Source organism: Phyllopteryx taeniolatus, chromosome 2, assembly GCF_024500385.1.
Source record: "Phyllopteryx taeniolatus isolate TA_2022b chromosome 2, UOR_Ptae_1.2, whole genome shotgun sequence".
Classification (NCBI taxonomy): Eukaryota; Metazoa; Chordata; class Actinopteri; order Syngnathiformes; family Syngnathidae; genus Phyllopteryx; species Phyllopteryx taeniolatus.
The window spans coordinates 23231820-23252406 of NC_084503.1; the positions used below are offsets into that span (position 1 = coordinate 23231820).

The window sequence follows — 20587 nt, forward strand, 5'->3', positions numbered from 1 at the left end:
CAAAAAACGAATAAATGTCAAGAGTTACGCCGTGTTTAGCTGCGAGCAAAAGAACGTGTGTACATTAACACTAAACATAAGATAATTGGCTATTATACAGCCTTAATAAGTGCTGTACACAAACTGCATTCTGTCTAACGCTAGCATGGTCAAGCTAAAATAAGCTAAGTTAGCCTGTCCGTCACTCTTAACGGGACAAGACGCATAGGGAAAAGACACCAAAATAAATCGCTTACCTGAAGTGTGACGAAGTAACATGTTTGGGATACGGATGTCAGGGTCGTGAAAATACAAATGTGAACGTGTGTATAAACAACGTAAAGCTAAGTGGAGTTCACTGACCCCGACTGTGGGGGGGGGGATACTTGACGTCACGGCCAAACCCGAGGTTGGCATTCAAATCGATAATTTTCCTAAATTAAACAACTCGCAACACAAAATCATTTTAAAATGTTCATTTTTGTTCTCTTTTTTTTTTCCTACCATGACGTCACGTCCGCCATCGAATGCTGTGGGCTGACGATACGTTTTCCTGTATAATTTATTTTTACCCATATTTTAGCCACCTATAAACAATTCGTGACACATAAGTACATGCAATTTTTCCCGCGGAAAACAGTTGGCGGCCTAACATCAACAATGTTCCCTTATTTTTTAACAGGTTATTTTAACTTGAAGGTAATGCAGTCCTATGGGGGGCACAAGCCAGTGCAAACTGTAGGCCGGTCCCAAGCCCGGATAAATGCAGAGGGTTGTGTCAGGAAGTGCATCCGGCTTAAAACTTTGCCAAACAAATATGAGCGTTCATCCAAAGAATTCCATACCGGATCGGTCGTGTCCCGGGTTAACAACGTCCGCCACTGGCGCCGTTGGAAATTCAGCTACTGTGGGTCGAAGTCGAAGAAGAGGTGGAAAGCGGGTTCTTTGGCAGAAAGAGAAGAGGAAAGCACAGAGCCTAGAACTGAATGTGGGGACTTTGAATGTTGGGACGATGACAGGAAAATCTCGGGAGTTGGTTGACATGATGATGAGGAGAAAGGTTGATATATTGTGTGTCCAGGAGACCAGGTGGAAAGGCAGTAAGGCTAGAAGTTTAGGGGCAGAGTTTAAATTATTTTACCATGGTGTAGATGGGAAGAGAAATTGAGTCGGGGTTATTTTATAAGAAGAGTTGGTTCAGAATGTCTTGAAGGTGAAAAGAGTATCAGATCGAGTGATGAGGCTGAAACTTGAAATTGAGGGTGTAATGTGATTAGTGGCTATGCCCCACAGGTAGGATGTGACCTAGAGGTGAAAGAGAAATTCTGGAAGGAGCTAGACGAAGTAGTTCTGAGTGTACCAGACAGAGAGAGAGTCGTAATTGGTGCAGATTGTAATGGACATGTTGGTGAAGGAAATAGGGGTGATGAAGAAGTGATGGGTAAGTACGGCATCCAGGAAAGGAACTTGGAGGGACAGATGGTGGTAGACTTTGCAACAAGGATGCAAATGGATGTAGTGAACACGTTTTTTCCAGAAGAGGAAGAAACATAGGGTCACCTACAAGAGCGGAGGTAGAAGCACGCAGGTGGATTACATCTTGTGTAGACGATGTAATCTGAAGGAGGTTACCGACTGTAAGGTAGTGGTAGGGGAGAGTGTGGCTAGACAGCATAGGATGGTGGTGTGTAAGATGACTCTGGTGGTGGGGAGGAAGATTAAGAAGACAAAGGCAGAGCAGAGAACCATGTGGTGGAAGCTGAGACAGGACGAGTGTTGTGCAGCTTTTTGGGAAGAGGTGAGATAGGCTCTCGGTGGACAGGAGGAGCTTCCAGAAGACTGGACCACTGCAGCCAAGGTGATCAGAGAGGCAGGCAGAAGAGTACTTGGTGTATCTTCTGGCAGGAAAGGAGAGAAGGAGACTTGGCAAAGGTCAAACAAGAGGCATATGATGACATGTATGGCAGGTTGGACACTAAAGAAGGAGAATAGGATCTATACAGGTTTGCCAGACAGAGGGATAGAGATGGGAAGGATGTGCAGCAGGTTAGGGTGATTAAGGATACAGATGGAAATATGTTGACTGGTGCCATTAGTGGGCTAGATAGATGGAAAGTATATTTTGAGGAGTTGATGAATGAGGAAAATGAGAGAGAAGGGAGAGTAGAAGAGGCAAGTGTGGTGGACCAGGAAGTAGCAATGATAAGTAAGGGGGAAGTTAGAAAGGCATTAAAGAGGATGAAAATGGAAAGGCAGTTGGTCCTGATGACATTCCTGTGGAGGTATAGAAGCATCTAGGAGAGGTGGCTGTGAGATTTTGACCAGCTTGTTCAATAGAATTCTAGCGCGTAAGAAGATGCCTGAGGAATGGAGGAAAAGTGTGCTGGTGCCCATTTTTAAGAACAAGGGTGATGTGCAGAGCTGTGGCAACTATAGAGGAAAGAAGTTGATGAGCCACATGATGTTTTCAGATGACATTGTGATCTGCAGTGAAAGCAGGGAGCAGGTGGAGGAACACTTAGAAAGATGAAGGCATGCACTGGAAAACAGAGGAATGAAGATTAGCTTAAGTAAAACAGAATATATGTGCATGAATGAGAGGGGTGGTGGTGGAAGAGTGAGGCTACAGGGAGAAGAGATAGCAAGGGTGGAGGACTTTAAATACTTGGGGTCAACCGTCCAGAGCAATGGTGAGTGTGGTAAGGAAGTGAAGAAACGGGTCCAAGCGGGTTGGAATGGGTGGAGGAAGGTGTCAGGTGTGTTATGTGACAGAAGAGTCTCTGCTTGGATGATGGGCAAAGTTTATAAGACATATATATATATGTACGGATGATAGATATGTCATGATGTACGGATGATAGATATGTCTTTAAGATAGATATGGATGGATGATTGTGGACTTCAAGAGGAATCCTTCGCCACAGCTGCCCCTCACGCTGTCCAGCTGCCTTGTGTCAACTGTCGAGACCTTCAAGTTCCTGGGAATTACAGTCTTTCAGGACCTGAAGTGGTCGATCAACATCAACTCCGTCCTCAAACAGGCCCAGCAGAGGATGTACTTCCCGCGGCTTCTGAAAAAGCACGGCTTCCCACGGGAGCTGTTGAGGCAGTTCTACACAGCGGTCATCGAATCAGTCCTCTGTTCTTCCATCACAGTCTGGTTTGGTGCTGCTACAAAAAAGGACAAACTCCGACTGCAACGGACAATCAAAACTGCTGAAAGGATTGTCGGTACCCCTCTACCCACCCTTGAGGACTTGCACGCTGCCAGAACTAAGACAAGAGCGTGCAAAATCCTCTCGGACCCTCCACATCCCGGTCACTGGCTCTTCCGGCTCCTTCCCTCAGGTATGCGCTACCGATCAATGCAAACTAGAACTAGCAGACATTCCAACAGCTTCTTCCCTCTTGCAATGAACTACTTAAATAGCTAACCTACAATTCCATTGCAACAAGCTGGCAATTTTTTGTCTTTTTGTCTTGAGTTTGTTGTCATATTTCTGTCGGGCCAATTATATATTACTCGTGCACTCACTGTAGTAGTCTCACCACGCTGCACTATTTGCATATCTGTTGTTGACCAATACTGGCCACTCACGCCAGAGTAACATTTGCTCCATTTGCACACTGACTGAGGAGTATCTGCAACACTTGCAAAATAAAAATTGTCCCAGACTATCGTACTACTCGCTTGAAGTCTCTGCGCCCTTTTCACAATGGTCAGTACGGTGGCACTATTGCAATATTAGTCATTCGAACTGCTCCAAGTGCTAGAGGACTCTGCCTCTTTTTGCACAATTGTCCAAAAAAAAACAAAAAACAAAACTAGCAACCCTTTATTGCTCAGTGACTGGTTTTCTCAATGTCTTTATGTCTCAAAAGTGTTTTCTGTCAATTGACTCTCTGTTGTCGTACTAGAGCGGCTCCAATTACCGGAGACAAATTCCTTGTGTGTTTTTTGGACATACTTGGCAAATAAAGATGATTCTGACTCTGACAGTGCATAAATGGGAGCGAATGTGTTCTTTGGTACATAAGTTAAAAAATTGATTACTAGGAAAATTATTTGTTCCAGAATGCTTTAGTTAAAACATCGTATGATCACACTGTCATAATATGGCATTTATTTTGTGTTTTATTATTAGAATAGATATTTCATAAATAAGAAGAAATGCAGTTATGTCCTTTCACCATCGTTCCTGTCGTACTGTGTTGCACGTTTTTGTTTGCACATTAAGGACAAAAGTAATTTGTTTTGTTTTAATTCATCATTTTAACTCATTCACTGCCATTGGCGGCTATGCATTTTAACTGGGAGGGCTGACAGCGTTAAAAAAAAAACACCATTCAAGCAACATGTTTTTCCTCATGTTTTTGAGATTGTAGGGTGAAATTTACAGCTGGCTACTACTGTGGTGTGGATTGAATGGGTGGCAACACTAGGGAAGTGAAATGCCAGTATTTTGAGGGTAATAGCCCGTCAACAACATATTGGGGGGGGGGGGGGGGGGGGGGTGAAGAACTATGAACTTTGTCATTTTTGCAATAGTGAATTAAACTGAACTGGTTCACCTAAAAAAATAATTTTCCCAAAACTGCTGCTCATATTGCCATGTATTCATGTACATAAGAGGCCACTTTTAACATTAACATTAGTTCGAAATTAATAATATACCCCTTCATTCTAGTACATGGGAACAACATGGAATTGACCACCCACAACAACTATTTAGCAACAATGTTTTTAGGGCACGTGATGGACTGTGGCAAGAATTTAAAATAACAGACGGAAACTTTCTTCAATACAATAAATTAAAAGCAGCAAGAAAAAAAAAAAAAGAATAGCAAAACTCAAGAGCAACCCCGAACTGCCGGAGTTTGTCAAGCAAATCGTGAAGCTTCTCCCGCAAAGTTAAAGAAATCTCTCAAAAGTTTATAAATTAATTTCATGCACTAAATTAATGCACTTACCAATCACTAAACGGCAAGAAGACCTTTCCATGTCTGCTGACCGTAGCTACTGGATACAGATATGTAACAATACGTTTAGAATGACAAAAAGCACAAATTTACAGCTTATACAATATAAAGTCCTCCATAGAACACACTTTACTCGGTACACTATGCATAAAATGGGCTTCTCTCAATCTAATATATGCGGGCAATGCACCAAAAACACCCCAGACACCTACTTTCATGCTATATGGTAATGCACACTAATTCAATGCTTTTGGTCTTCGGTTACACAAAAACTCTCTTATATTTTGAATTACAGGGTTCCGCTTTCCCCAAGATTATCCATACTTGTCGCGTTAGCTACCGCTAAGAAAACAATTCTATTAAACTGGAAAACAAACTCGCTATTAACATCAATCAGTGGCTAAATCTCATCATAGAATATATTGTGTTCGAAAAAATCAGCAGAACGAAAAAATCAATTACATATATACGTAGATAGCTGGTCACCCTTCCTCAAAATGCTAAATCTAGACTCTCGATTCCTTTGCCTGGGTAGTGTGCCATCTGACAATAAGCCTATTTTGTAAGTGTAAAAGTCAACTCTTGACTTCTGTATTCTTTGTTGTCGAGTTTGTTGTTGGTGTTTTATTAATTTATTTTTCTTTCCCCCTCTTTCTCGCATTGTAGCTCGATCCAACAAACAAGGGACATCCTCCCGCCCTTGGGCTGGGCGGGGACTGGCTGCATCGTGGGCCCTACGGGTTGGGGGGGCGCCTGGCTTTCCTGGGGGTGGAGGGGGTGGCGGGGGTAGGGGGGGTGGCGGTGCGTGTGGGGCGGTCGGTTGTCTGGGGGGGTGGTATTGGGTGCCTGCGGTCTTCACCGGGTGGCCAGCGCCCTGGGGGGGCCGGCGGACGGCCCTGGGTCCCTCGGTGTGGGACGTGTCCCGTCCACCGGGCTGCTCTTGGGTGGACCCCTGGGCCCAATCCTGCCCCTCGATTGATTGGGTGGGGTCCTCGGTGCAGGCACAGCAATTATAGGACACTCCTGTCAGTCTTTGTGCATGCGAAATGGTGTCAATTCACTTGCAGGCACATACCCCTGGGACTCTTTCGCTGGGTGTGGGGCCATCCACTTATTGCGACAAATCACTCATGAATATGCGAATTGCTTGGGTATCCCCTCCCGCACACTCTCGTCCTATCGACTTTTAGAATTTACATAGTCAATCCCACCACACTTCAGTTGTACAGCCAGTCTCACGACCCTTGTCCTGCATGAGTCTTCTCCTGTCCTTCCGTCACAGGGTGTAGCACTACAGCCCCATGCAACACTCATATCTAATGTTTCATTGTTGTAGATATGTAATGATCTACTTTTCTCCTCCTGTTTACAATTAGTCTTTTACCTTCATTTCTTTCTCCCCTCAAGAAACTTTGTTCTGTTCGACTGATCGATTCTGATTTCTCAATAAACATCAATTATAATACTAAGAAACCACAGTGGCATCTTAAAAACTCCACTGTGACACAGTAAAACTGTTCCGGCATAAAATGGATACAGATCCTCCATTCTGCTTGACCTAACAGCTGAACAGGACAAAAAAGAAAACAATAGTATTGTTAACATTTTTTTTATCTGTAACGGCAGCACGGTGGGTGACTGGTTAGAGCGTCAGCCCCACAGTTCTGAGGAGCGGGGTTCAATTCCCGGCCCTGCCTGTGTGGAGTTTGCACGTTGTCCCCGTGCCTGCATGGGTTTTTTCTGGGCACTCCGGTTTCCTCACACGTCTCAAAAACATGCATGGTAGGTTAATTGACAACTCTAAATTGCCCGTAGGTGTGAATGTGAGTGTGGATGGTTGTTTGTTTGTATGTTTCCTGCGATTGGCTGACAACCAGTTCAGGGTGTACCCCGCCTCCTGCCCGATGATAGCTGGGATAGGCTCCAGCACGCCCGCGACCCTAGTGAGGAGAAGCGGCTATAGTAGTGTGAACATTTGTATTATGTGGAGATACCTTACTGTAGAGGCGCAAAGAAGACAATGATGATTTCCTTACATTTTTATTCATCTTAACTCTCATGTAGAAAAAAAAACAAGAACCAGAGAAACAGACATTCTCTTTTTCCTTCAGCCAATAATTTTCCACCCTCTGGAATAAATTTGAAAACATCACATTTTCAACCCTCTGGAATATATGTGAAAACATCATGTACAAAACAAAATAGGGAAAAAACCCAAAATGAAACCTCCGTCTAACGTTTTGATGGAAGGCTATTGGAAAAATGTACAAAACTATATAGGCCATGGATGCAAGAAAAGGTCAAAATAATAATTAAAAAAAATTATCTGAGGCCATCCACTAGTAAAAAACAAACAAACAAAAACCACATCTGATCCCATATAGCTATGTTTCTACTGCATTTAAACCAAAGAACCAGCTGTACCTGGTGATCACCATGGCAACAAGTCAAAATGGCCATAAGCCAGTATTCTGTTGTTTTTATCTTTGAACAAGCGACCGAACCAAACCCGATGTGGTCCACTCTGTCACAAAGGCCTCTGTTAACGTTAATGTCTCCCCGGGGAGAACTAAATATCCGCCCCAAATACACACTCAGTCTCAACATTGTGTCGTAAAGACATTAAAACGTGCTTCAAATGTGTACAGTTGAATACGAATGTGCTTCCACATACTCATTAATGTGCGAAGATTTTAGACTGTTATAGGTTTTTTTTGTTTTTGCAATCAGCAACAGAAACATGGGCAGAAGAAAAATGTTGAGATGTATTGCATTATTTTACAATTTCACAAATAACATCCTCTTTTCTCCCTTTTGCTGATATGTCATGATGCCTGTAGTGTATTTGGGCCATATTGTAAGGGGTGAGAAAAAAAAGAACTCATTTACATGAAAAAAGTCAAATTAGGAAAGTCATTAAGTCATAGCTAATGTCAGAATAAAGTCAAAATATTATGAGACAAAAAGTCAATTTCAATTCAACAAAGTTTTAGGTTGGAGATTACAAGAAAAGTCATAATTTTACCAGAGTACGTCAAATTATTACAACAAGTAGCATTGTGGAAATAAAATATTTGGTGAAAAAAAAAACTTAATATGACAAAAATAAAGTAGTCATGTTACAATAAAGTTAAACAACAAAAGTTAAAATACATTTGTATTATCCGGAGAAGTCTTTTTCATGACCAGAGCTGTTCATTGCTGTGATGCTACAAAAAAGTCATAATTGTACAAGAATTAGTTTCGATAATGCTACAACTTAAGTTGTCAGAGGAGAGTCAAAATATTATGACCCCCCCCCCAAAAATCTGAATTTTGAAGAATAACAAAATATTAAGAGATAGTCATATCATGAAAATGTTAAAAAAAAATCTAGAATATTACAAAAGCGCTGCAGTCGGAATTTGAGGAAAGTGTAGTTATTTTATGAAAAAGAAGCTATATTACCATCTATAAATGTATTCTTCGAACTTTGGATTTTTTTCTTATTTCTGCTAATATTCCGACTACTTTCATTTTTTCTTTTAGTAGTTAAGACTTTTTTTCTTGTAACTCGACTTTTCTTGATTATATTAGCTTTAATAGCAAATATTTCAATGTTATTTTCACAATATAGCGACTTCTCTCATAATATTTTGGCTTTTTTTTTCTAGTAACGTAATGCCTTTTTCCTATGTAATGTTACAGCGTATCCTCCCCTTCTATATGCTGTGTTCATTTTCTCTAATGACATTACTTTTTGCTGTGGTGCTAATACTCTTTTTATTGAACGATCAGAAATATTGACCATTTCCATCCAGCTACATCTTCCGTAGACCATGCAAGTACAACAGCGCCTCCTACAGTTTAGAATCACAGTCTCGGACCCAAGGTTCACTTCCTGCATTCTGATTGGTCAATTATCCGCGCTGTCATCAAAAATGTTTCTGTGCTGCTGTTCGGTTTGTAATGGTGAAATTAAAGTAAAGCTCCTCTACATCATAATAATCAGAATGAAAAAAAAACAAACAACAACAGTGAGGTAGATGGATGAACGAGAGGAAAAAAAACAACAACAACCTTCTCCCGTCCCCCAAAAGTAGCAAAAAACCCTCAAAAATGTATCAAAACAAATAGAAAAAGTCTCCAGCTATTTCTGTACAGTGATTTACACACACAAAAACACAAACAACTGGGCTGGTCATTATTTCTTCAATAAATGTTACAAATAAATTAATTCAGCCATTTACTTTACCAGGGAACAGAAACATTAGTCGTTTCCACTAACTGCAACCCATCCCTACAAATAGCATTGATTAGCATCCGTGTACTGTACTCTGCCGCCATTTTGTTGTGAGATTTATTTAAAATTGTTAGGGGTGCATCATGACTTAATGTCTTCATTAGCTTTAGCTAGCTAGCCAGCTAAACTAAACGTGGTCAGCTACTGCAGAAGCTATCCGCGCCTTGGACGCTCGCGAAAAAAAAATAAAAAATAAAATAAAAAAGTGAAGTGTACTGTGCTTCAAAAACATTTATGTTCCATTTTGGGATGATTACAATTCCTAAACTGTATGCTGCCATTTTGTATTGCTATTCTTGATGTGTACTCTCATTTGTTAGCATTAGTGAGCTAGCCGTCATGATTTGAGAAAGGCATAAGCTTGGACGCAAGCTGAAAATGTTATGTTTAAAAAAAAATAAAAATAATAATAAATAAAATAAAAAAGCATTTTGTGGCACGTGCCATTTGTGAGCATTAGCTAGCTCACCAGCTATATATAGTGTCTGGGACATAACAATAAGGATGAAATATGTAATTTGTTGTAAAAAAAAACAAAAAACAAAAACAAAAAAAACAAAAAAACAATTAACGTCTATTTGAAAGGAATAAAATGCTTTAAGTTGGGAAAAAAATAAGAGGCTGGCTCAAATATGTAGGTCAGGAATACACGCCAGCTAGCTCGGCAGCCAGTTTATTAGCTTGCACTGCAGCTAGTGCAGTGGCTAGTTGAAAACAAGAGACTAAGACAGTTTAAGTTATTTCAACTGATGGTTGGTGGAAAAAAAAAGTAGTGTGTCAACAATGTAGTGTTTTTTGAGTCAGAAAAACAAAGCTAGCATTGGAGATAGCAGTCGTTGCACTATCTGAAAACAAAGACAACAAACGGGCAAAAAAAAAAACATTAACGTCCATTTTAGGTTATTATTAAGATTTGGGAATGTCAATTGCGTGCGGCTGTTACCTGAAAGCTAGTACATTTAGTGATGAACCTTTAACATCCATTTTATGTGATTATTAAAATTTGGAAAGGATAGAAGATAGCGCGACAGTTACCTGAAAAGCAGAAGACCAGAAACAGTGAATTTAACTGATGGTTGGTGACCATTTTGTGATATAGAAATTGGACCACAACATGTGACTACGAGCGTGGGAACTACTGCAGAGGCTACCTAAAAATGAGAGAGGACATATACTGTGATATTGTGGCGAAAATTGAGCGCAGTGCGGCTAACAATAGTAATGAAATCCTAAAATGGAAGAAAAACCCTGAGATTTAACTTGGGACTCTTTTCTAAACACAATATCAGGCATAATTCTTTGAAACCAGCTCAGTAACACAAAAAGTAAAATAGACAAACCAAAAAAACATGGCTAACTGGAGTGAAAACGCTCATGAATTCAACCTGAAGGTCTCTTATATACTCACAGATTCACACACACACACACACATTATATATATATATATATATATATATATATATATATATATATATATACACACACACACACACACACACCATTTATATTACAACCACAAGAGAAGAAAAATAGCAGCTAGTCTTTTTTCTCTGTACAAGATGAACATGGGGACCAAATAAGAAGGTTGAAAAAGTCACACCCAAACAACTGGCATAAATGCTATTGAAAACCATTGGGGAAAAAAACCCTTAATAACACCACCACGACAATTTGTGGCTCAGATTTCGAAGTTGAGACAAAATGGAGACCGCAATATCAAAATGTTGTTTTTGTAGGCTTTTGCACAGTTTTTCATTTTCATGTTCTTCTTTGTTGTTATCGTACCAACAAGCAAAAAAACCCAAAAACTGGTATAAATCCTACTGAAAACAAAACAAAAAAACCTTAATCACACAACCATGACTTACTTTAGGAGTGTTTTGACATGGAATCGCAGTACAATGCACCACTTTCCAACAATTTATGGCTCAAATTTTGATGTAGAGACAAAATGGTGTATCAAAATGTTTTTTTTACTGCAATTTTTTTTGTTTTTGGAGCAATACATCATTATTGTACCAATGAACACAATAATGGCAACACGGAGAACAAAATGTAGGTTTTTGTGCCATTTTTTTCATTATCGTACCAAACACCATAATGGTGGCAACATGGAGGAGCTCCCTCAGCAGAGTGTAAAAATGTCTTTTCACATCATTTTTTGCTATTATTTGTAGGTGTTCACACCGCTTTTCATTGTTGACGTACCAATGAGCACAATGCTGGACCTCCCTCTTTGCATAAATGCTCTTGAAAACGACTGAGAAAAAGTTGTGCTCATGTTATTGAGTGAGAGTGAGTCTTTTGACGTCGATTCGCAGCACTTTGTGATGATTTATTTTCAGATTTTGATGTCACTACTAAATGGAGCATCAAAATTGGGACCGCAGTATCAAAATGTTGTTTTGGCACGTTGTTTTTCACCATTTTTCGGACCGTTATCGTACCAACCAGCACAATGCCCGGCAACATAAGAGGACCTCCCTCTTTAACAGCTTATTCTCCCGTAAGTATCCGTAACGCCTGCCCAAAAATGGATCCTCATTTAATGCTCTTTAAAACCAGCAACAAAGTCATGATGTTTGACGTCAATTTGCAGCACTTTGCAGCAACAATTTGAGGCTCAGATTTTGATGCGGAGACAAAAAGAAGACTCAAAATGGAGACCAGAGTATCAAAAACTAGTTTTGTCTTTTTTTGTGGATGCTTACATGCAATTTTTGCTGTTATCGTACCAATGAGCACAAAGGGAGCAACATGGAGGACCTCCCTTGGCGCACAAAGTATCCCACCATTTTTAAAAATGTTTTCAAGCCTTTTTATCGTACCAACGAGCACAATGTTGGAGGAGTATCTAAAGCTGTTTTTTTTTTCCCCGCTTTAATTTTTGCCGTTTTTTTGTATGTACTATCTCACCATTTTGTGTCATTTTTCGTGCAGTTTTCACTATTTTTCCTGACATTTTTTGTATTGTAAATGCTCAATAGAAAAAAAAAGAAAGAAAAGTCATGGTTGTAGTGTTTTGACATTGATTCGCAGCACTTTGCGACGATTAGTGGCTCAGATTTTGATGTTGAGACAAAATAGAGTATCAAAATGGAGACAAAAGTATCAAAATGGAGTTTTCTTGTTGTTTTTTGCACCCTTTTACGTCCTTACTGTACCAACCGTTACATCCATACATCGAGGACCTCCCTCTCTTTAAGTGCTTCTTCTCCCGTTAAGTATGCTTCCATAATGCCCGCCCCAATATGGACCGAAATCCTCTCCGAAGGACTCTTTAAAAAAAAAAAAAAAATGTAAGAAAGCATTTATAAAACAAGCAACTCTCTCCGTGGTGTTTTTTTCGGCAGCAAGGGGGCAGTGTTGCGTCCGGTACAACAACAGCAACAAAAAAGGGTAGCAGTACAGCAGAATAGGTTTGACTTCCCATGAGTCTTTGCTCCGTCCAATCAGCAGGCAGACGACTGAGGGAGGGGCATGGCACGCTGGTTTTTGCGTCCCCCGTTCATGTGGGCATAGGGCGGAAGCTCGTCCAGGGACGCCTGCATGGCGGCCACTGAGCTGGTCCCGTTGGGCGGTGCCCCTGCCCCCACCGCCACATTCACCGAAGATGATGATGTTGATGATGTCAACCCGTTAGCTGATTGGTGCCCAACGGGCTCCTTGTCCGTGCAGGGCCGTGTTGGCGAGCCGGGGGCTAGCGATGGCCCGGGTGGAAGGTGGGAGCTGGGTGAGGGTGGCATCTGCAGTGGCATGTCTAACGGGATACCGTCCATGTTGTCGGGGTGTGGTTGGTGCGGGGGTGGCAGCGGAGCCGGACCGTCTGCCAGCTTGTTATCAGCGCTGTAGAAAAAACTGACCTCGCAGAAGGACTGCTCCAGCTCGTCCTTCATGCTGCCGATGATGTCCACGAAGGATGGACGCATCTTGGGGTTGTACTGCCAGCACATGCGCATCAGCTCAAACCTGCACACATACACAAATACACACACAATGACAAATCGTTGGCAAACACACACATACACACGTAAAAATACAATCAATCCAATGGGGTTTGACAGAGATATAAGCGTCCAAACACGTTTAATGGGATTTATACACGCAATTTGAATCTGACACCTTTAGACATTAAAACTTCAGTTTCTCCATACATATAGAAAATGTAATTAATGATGACATAATGGTAAAAATACAATGGTAAATAATTGGAAGAGGTGCCCACTTTGATTTGATTTGTTTGACATCATGTCTACTGTAGTTACTGAAGCGCAACTTTGAGATCAGACTCATGCACATATGAGGAACAGCTATCTACTGCGATGCCTGGTGTGCAAATTTGACATCTAAACTGTCCACTGTTTTGACTGAGGCACAACCTTGCATCAAGGAGAAGAAGGATGATGAGAGGAAGGAGGGAGGAGGAAGAGGAGGAGAAGGAGTAGATCCCACAGCGGGAAAATTCACAGTTTACAGCAGCAAACGAAAATATGCATGATGAAAAGACTTCCATATAAACAAAAACAGCTACTGTAGTGACCTATGGGAAAACACAACATCTAGACTCTATTCTAGTGACGGGCGCTCAACTCTGACAAAGACTCACGGATATAGACGAAAACCTTTTTGTTGTTGTTTTTAAAAAATAAAATACTGGTAGATGTCCACTGTAGTAAGTGATTTGCAACTTTGACATCTAGACTGTCCACTAGGCTGTCACTATCGAATATTTGTAGAATCGATTAAACAAATAATCGGATAAAAAAAATTGCATTAAAGTGTATTGCAAAATCATTTCTTTCCCGATGACTGTTTATGAAGCAATTTTTTTTGTTTATTTGGTACTGTTTAATGAGTAAGCAAAAACAAGTAATCAACAATTACGCAATATTACACGAGAGGGAATGATGTAGTCACCAACCTTTTTGATACAGAGCTACTTCTTTGGTACTAATTAATGCGAAGGGCTACTAATTTGATATAAACTTCTGAGGCCCCTTCAGGTTCAACTACATGTCAATTAAAGGTTATTTGTACAACGGTTGCAAATAATTATTTTTGTAATAGATGAAACAGACTTTTTTTCATAAATTGATTATGATTCAGTCACTTGATTGGTCCAATACATGTCAGAAAATAGGGAAAAATGTTGATCATTGTTTTCCAAAGTAAAAACAGATGTTTGCAAATGTCTTATTTTGATAAAACACAAAGATAACACTGGGGAACAATTTGAAAAAACATTTCTGTTGAATTCGATTTTTATGCTGATTAAACCTAAAATTGGCATGCTGATTCCAACATTGCAGTTTTTTTCTAGCACGTCAAGTTTTTTTCTCCACAGCTTATCTTCCAGATAAGCAAAATTCCACTGATCAGCTGTACTAAGACTTGCCAGCTGATTACAATTGAACTCATCTACAGCTACATGGCAACTTGTTTGTGCAGTCACAATTGAGAGGTGTGTGCAGCTCCCAATAGGTCAGAACTATCAATATTTGCAAACAGAAAGCTAGCATAGTAGGAATTAAGAGGATTTGTGCTGGCTTTTCTCTTAACCTTGTAACCATGGGCATACCGTTGTAAGTTCTATTTCATTTTATGCTGTTTTTTTAGTTTTCAAAGCTTGTAACTATTCGATCTTAGTGTTTTATTTACATAGGTATACATTTCCTTTGTTCCACTTGGTTCAAAAACTTGACATGATAGAGAAAAACTGAGATCAGTTTTGGATTCCGCACCCAAAAGTTAGTTAAAAACAGCTGTCAGACCGAACTCAACAAAAATTGCGTTCCCCAGTGTAATCAGTCTGCTTTCATGGCGATCAGAGAATAGTTACAGTTGAGAGGCTAAAATCTGAGGATTTGGCCAATTTTAAGTTAAACAATGACTGTAAACCATTTATCGATTATCAAAATAGTTGTTGATTAATGGATTAATTGTGACACCTCTACTGTCCACTGTAATGACTGAGGCACAACATTTAATACAAGAGTCATGTATATAGAAGAAAACAGCTTTTGAATAGCTGTCCACTGTAGTGACTGACAAACACTGACTACAATTCCCACATATGCAAGAAATCAGCTTTTGAAGAGTTGTGTAATAATGACAGTCACGTACAGATGGAAACAGCTTTTGGGTTGCTATCCACGTAATGACTGATCTGCAACTTTGACAAGATTCATGCATACATGTCGATAGAATGGACTTACAGCATGTCGGGACAGTTATGCGGTTTCTCCAGCAAGCCTCCTTCCATGACGAAGCGCAGCACCTGCTCGTTGGATAGTCCCTGGTAGGGCTGCTCTGCCAGTGTGGCTATCTCCCACAAGACCACCCCGAATGACCTAAACAGAGGCACACACGTGGTTTTGAGGACTTTTGGGTGACACTGTATAAGATGGCACACTATTCTTGCGCAACTGACATTGAGTGTCATGCATAGAGAAGAAAACAGCTTTTGAATAGCTGTTAAGGGTAGTGACAAATAGACATTGCAATAAGACTCATATATAGATGAAAACAACCTTTGAATAGTTGTTTACTGTTTGTAACTGAGGCACAATTAACATGCCAACACTTGTCCATGTTGATCAAAACAGTTTTTGAATAGCTACTCGCTGTAGTGACTAATGCATTGCAACTCTGGCATATAGATAAAAGCAGCTTTTGAATGTGTCCACTGTAGTGACTGATGTGCAACTTTGAAATCGAGACTTGCAAACTTACCCGAAAAAAGCTTTTGAAAAGCTATCAACCGTTGTGACAGATGTGCAACTTCAACATAACTTTATGCATATAGAATTATAGTTGTCCACTGTAGTGACAGATTGACACAGAGACCAGGGGCAGACATGGAGGGAGTGGCCTGGGAGTCATTGACAGACCGGCCCATTACATGTGTGCTGTGGGGAGCCAGCCAACCAGCAACACTATTTTATTCAAAATTTAATCCGATGAAAACCCCCCTGCATTTGATGTTGTTTTGGACCACAATTCATTGAGTAATTAATAACCTGAAAATCCTCAAACTAAAAGTATAAACAAGGACAAAAGCAGACATGCAAACACCAGAGACATGAAAAAGGTGACCAAAAAACAAATTGTACGGGGGTTCTGGGGGGATCCCCCGGGCAACCGCAGAGAATTTTTTGGATTTTAACATAAATTAAGCCATCTGGAAGACTCTGAAGAGTACAATAAAGCAAAATAAATGTTCTTTATGCAAAAAAACATTTATTTACACCGCTCAAGTACGTGTTGATCTACAAATTTAAGATACAAATTAAATTTGCTTCATTTCTTTGCTTTTTGTTTTGGCCTCCAACTTGAGCCAGGTCCATCTTCACCTGCACCTGATTAAAGCTGTGCCACATGAATAGCATCCGACTCTTTCAGCACTCTCATTCTGGAAGAGAATTGACTCAAATCATGGACTGTTTCACCTCATTTGTCACTCTTACCAACTTCAAAGGCTAATCCCAAATGCATCCTCCAGGAAAATAATGGGTACAATATTTTTCAGTTTTTATTGGCCATTTCTGAATTTGAAGTTAGTTCATTCTGTGTTGTGACATAATCCCTAACATCGCTCCGTCGCTTAATACATTTAACATTAACATCCGTAAACTAATTAGATCATCGTGGGCGCGTTTCTTAATTAATACAAGACGTACTAGCGGATCAACTCTTGTCGACGATGTTACGTAGGCTTCGGGGTTCCGCTCGGACCACAACCAGGCCAATGACCCGCAGCACCTCAACGCGAAAATACAAAAGACCAGTGCAACAAATACGACAATAGCTGATATGATTTGCAAAAATGTTGCTTTAACATAAGAGTAGCAATAGAGGATGTCCGCTCCAGAGGTGGGTAGAGTAGCCAAACATTGTACTCAAGAGTACTGTTAATTGACAATAATGTGACTCAAGTAAAAGTAATCCTCCAAAAATTACTTGCGTAAAAAGTACACAGTGAAATAATTACTCAAGTACAGAATAAATAGTGAGTAACTTCATTTTTTAACCACGGCATAAACATCAATTTAAAAAAACAAAACTGTTGTATTTACTTTATAAAACTTTAGGGAACTATTTATTTAAATTTTCAGTTAACTTTATAGGAAATGCTGCCCCCGCTGGGAACGCCCTCCTCTTTTTGTTTTTTCACTAACCAAAGTAATACTACTAGTAGTAATAATAATAGTAATTATTATTATTATTATTATTATTGAAACTGTTATTGAAATTTTGGAAAACTATTTACTATAGAAACTTAAGGGAGCTATTTATTTGTGAAAGTTTTCATTTAACGTTGAAAGACATGCTGCTGAGCCTGGGAGCTCCCTGCAATTTTTGTTAGAATTTTAAAACAAAGATGCTTATTTTCTAAGATTAAAAAAAAAATAACATTGCAAATTTGAAAAGCTGGTTAATATATGTGCTTAAAGGCATTTAAATGAAGTGTTGGGAGTTTTTATTATTTAAAATTCTGATACCAATATTTTCCTTTTTACCGCAAAACAATATCGGCTCCAATTATAGGTCTCCTTGAATACTAATAATCGGTATCAGCCCTGAAAAAACATATCATTCTATCACTAGAGAGTACACAGTGAAATTCAAGTTAAAACAATAAGTTGCAATCACAAAATACAACTGTCAGGCAAGAAGTGTTCACACTTAAGAGTGGGGCAAAAAAGTATTTAGTCAGCCTCCAATTGTGTAAGTTGTCCCACTTAAAAAGATGAGAGAGGCCTGTAATTTTCATTGTAGGTATACCTCACCTATGAGAGACAAAATGAGTTTTTTTAAAGAATTTATTAGCAAATTATGGTGGAAAATAAGTATGGTCACCTACAAACAAGTATGATTTCTGGCTCACAGACCTGTAACTTCTTATTTAATAGGCTCTTCTGTCCTCCACTCGTTACCTGTATTAATGGCACCTGTTTGAACTCGTTATTAGTATCAAAGACACCTGTCTCCAACCTCAAACAGGCACACTCCAAACTCCAGTATGGCCAAGACCAAAGACCTGTCAAAGCACACCAGAAACAAAACTGTAGACCTCCACCAGGCTAGGAAGACTGAATCTGCAATAGGTAAGCAGCTTGGTGTGAAGAAATCAACTGTGGGAGCAATTATTAGAAAATGGAAGCCATACAAGACCACTGATAATCTCCCTCGATCTGGGGCTCACGCAAGATCTCACCCTGTGGGGTCAAAATGATCACAAGAACGGTGAGCAAAAATCCCCGAACCACATGGGGGGACTTAGTGAATAACCTCCAGAGAGCTGGGACCAAAGTAACCAAGGCTACCATCAGTAACACACTACGCCGCAGGGACTCAAATCCTGCAGTGCCAGACGTGTCCCCTTGCTTAAGCCAGTACATGTCCAGGTCCGTCTGAAGTTTGCTAGAGCGCATTTGGATGATCCAGAAGAGGATTGCGAGAATGTCAAAGGTCAGATGAAATCAAAATAGAACTTTTTGGTAAAAACTCAACTTGTCGTGTTTGGAGGAGAAAGAATGCTTTCGTAAGAAGCATTTCAAGGTACTGGAGTGGCCTAGCCAGATCTCAACCCCATAGAAAATCTTTAGAGAGAGTTGAAAGTCTGTGTTATCCAGCGAAAAAAATCACTGCTCTAGAGGAGATCCGCATGGAGGAATGGGGCAAAATACCAGCAACAGTCTCTGAAAACCTTCTGAAGACTTAAAGAAAACATTTGCCCTCTGTCATTGCCAACAAAGGGAATTGAGATGAACTTATTTTCCACCATAATTTGCTAATAAATTCTTTAAAAATAAGATGTGATTTTCAGGATTTCCCCCGCCCCCTCATTTTGTCTCTCATAGGTGAGGTATACCTATGATGAAAATTATAGGCCTCAATTGGTGGCTGACTAAATACTTTTTTTCCCCACTGTATGTGTGTTACACATAAAAGAGAAACAACAAACCATTTATGAAAAGCCCTAGTAAACCCTTGCCTGCATGCTCAGTTGCTTTTCTTTTCTTTTTCTCTGTTTCATGGTCCTCTTGTACTGACTGATAGACAAGGGTCTTTAAGTCATTACTCTTTCATTCAGACTTTTCCCCCTTTTACTGGTCTTAGAAGAGATGCAAGCTATATGAAAACAGGCATGCAAAAATATTTAGCGGGACTCATGTGACAGCATATTTTTATTTTATTATATTTTATCATTATTTAGACATTTAGGACATTTCATTTATTTAGGACGCTAACCTAGCAACTGTTACCTGGCATCTTTCACTACGAGACTACTTTCACTCCAATAACAGGTACAGCAGGTAATGGCTAATGTTAGGACACTGTTTCGTGTGTGTCACCCTCCACACCCACTTGTGATGAAAGCACACAGCCGAAGAAACACATTATCACACTATCTTCTACCAACTGCATTGCAAGCTTCGCTCCTCAGCCACTGTGACGTTACCACACATGCACTTGAACTGGACCGCTTCAATAACAATAATAGACAAATGAACACGAAACAAAAAATTGCTTAAGATACCCAAATTTAATAGCTTAACTCTGTGATAGGGCACTCATAAAAAATACATACTGACATTTTAATGACTTTTTTTCCCCATTTTCACATTGTTTTTGCACCATTGGCTCTTCAGAACTGTGAGGCAGATGTGCTAACCAGTCGGTCACTCTGCCGCCCGTTATCTTATCTTATATTACAAATATTTATTAATAATAATATACCTATAATTAAGTCCCCCGAAAGGAATTTAAAATATATAAATAAGTATATAATATATTAATTAAATATATATGAAATATATAAATATTATATATATTAAAATATATTGTTACTTTGTTGTTAAAAGGACTCGAAACTCAACCTGTATGACTTGCGACTTGACTCGGGACTTGCTTGTCCTCACTTGGGACTTGACTCTGGACTTGCCTGTCAAGACTTGGGACATGACTCGGGACTTGAGGGTAAAGACTTGAGACTTACCTGTGACTTGCAAAGCAATGACTTGGTCCCACCTCTGATACTTACTTTCTACACTGCGTGGCAAGGCAGGAAAAGAGAAGTTTGTTCTTATCTCTTACTAGTTTTCAACCAATCTCACATCATTTGGTAAACTGTGACACCAAGGTCAGCTTAGCACAGAATGCTCCTCTTTTGGTTCTCATTGGGAAGATGTGATTCTGCTGCTGCTCAGTAAAGTGGTGGATCTATTGTAGTGGGATACAGAACCACGGCCACCACAAAATCCTAAAAAAAATTCTTTTGGGGGAATTTTTTTTCCACTTTAACATTTGTATGAACTTTATTATTAATTTGTAACAGAGCTA

The 20587-nt window shown here is 39.8% G+C and overlaps 2 protein-coding genes across 7 annotated transcripts in view; both read right to left on the minus strand.

Moving 5' to 3' along the window:
* The window catches only part of lrrc28 (leucine rich repeat containing 28), a 29305-nt gene extending 24025 nt beyond the window's left edge, over positions 1 to 5280 (minus strand). For 2 of the 4 annotated variants that reach the window (XR_009787342.1, XM_061765411.1), the window contains exon 1: positions 237 to 465. The gene's annotated coding sequence lies outside the window, so the exon portion shown is untranslated. The other 2 variants (XM_061765427.1, XM_061765426.1) reach the window with 2 other exon arrangements.
* A 1705-nt stretch (positions 5281 to 6985) lies between these two features.
* The window catches only part of igf1rb (insulin-like growth factor 1b receptor), a 105829-nt gene continuing 92227 nt past the window's right edge, over positions 6986 to 20587 (minus strand). For all 3 annotated transcript variants that reach the window (XM_061765436.1, XM_061765435.1, XM_061765437.1), the window contains 2 exons: positions 15457 to 15591; positions 6986 to 13210 (listed from right to left, as the gene is read on the minus strand). In XM_061765436.1, coding sequence (XP_061621420.1) covers positions 12694 to 13210; positions 15457 to 15591 — 652 coding nt within the window. In that variant the 3' untranslated portion in view covers positions 6986 to 12693. The remainder of the gene's footprint in view (positions 13211 to 15456; positions 15592 to 20587) is intronic.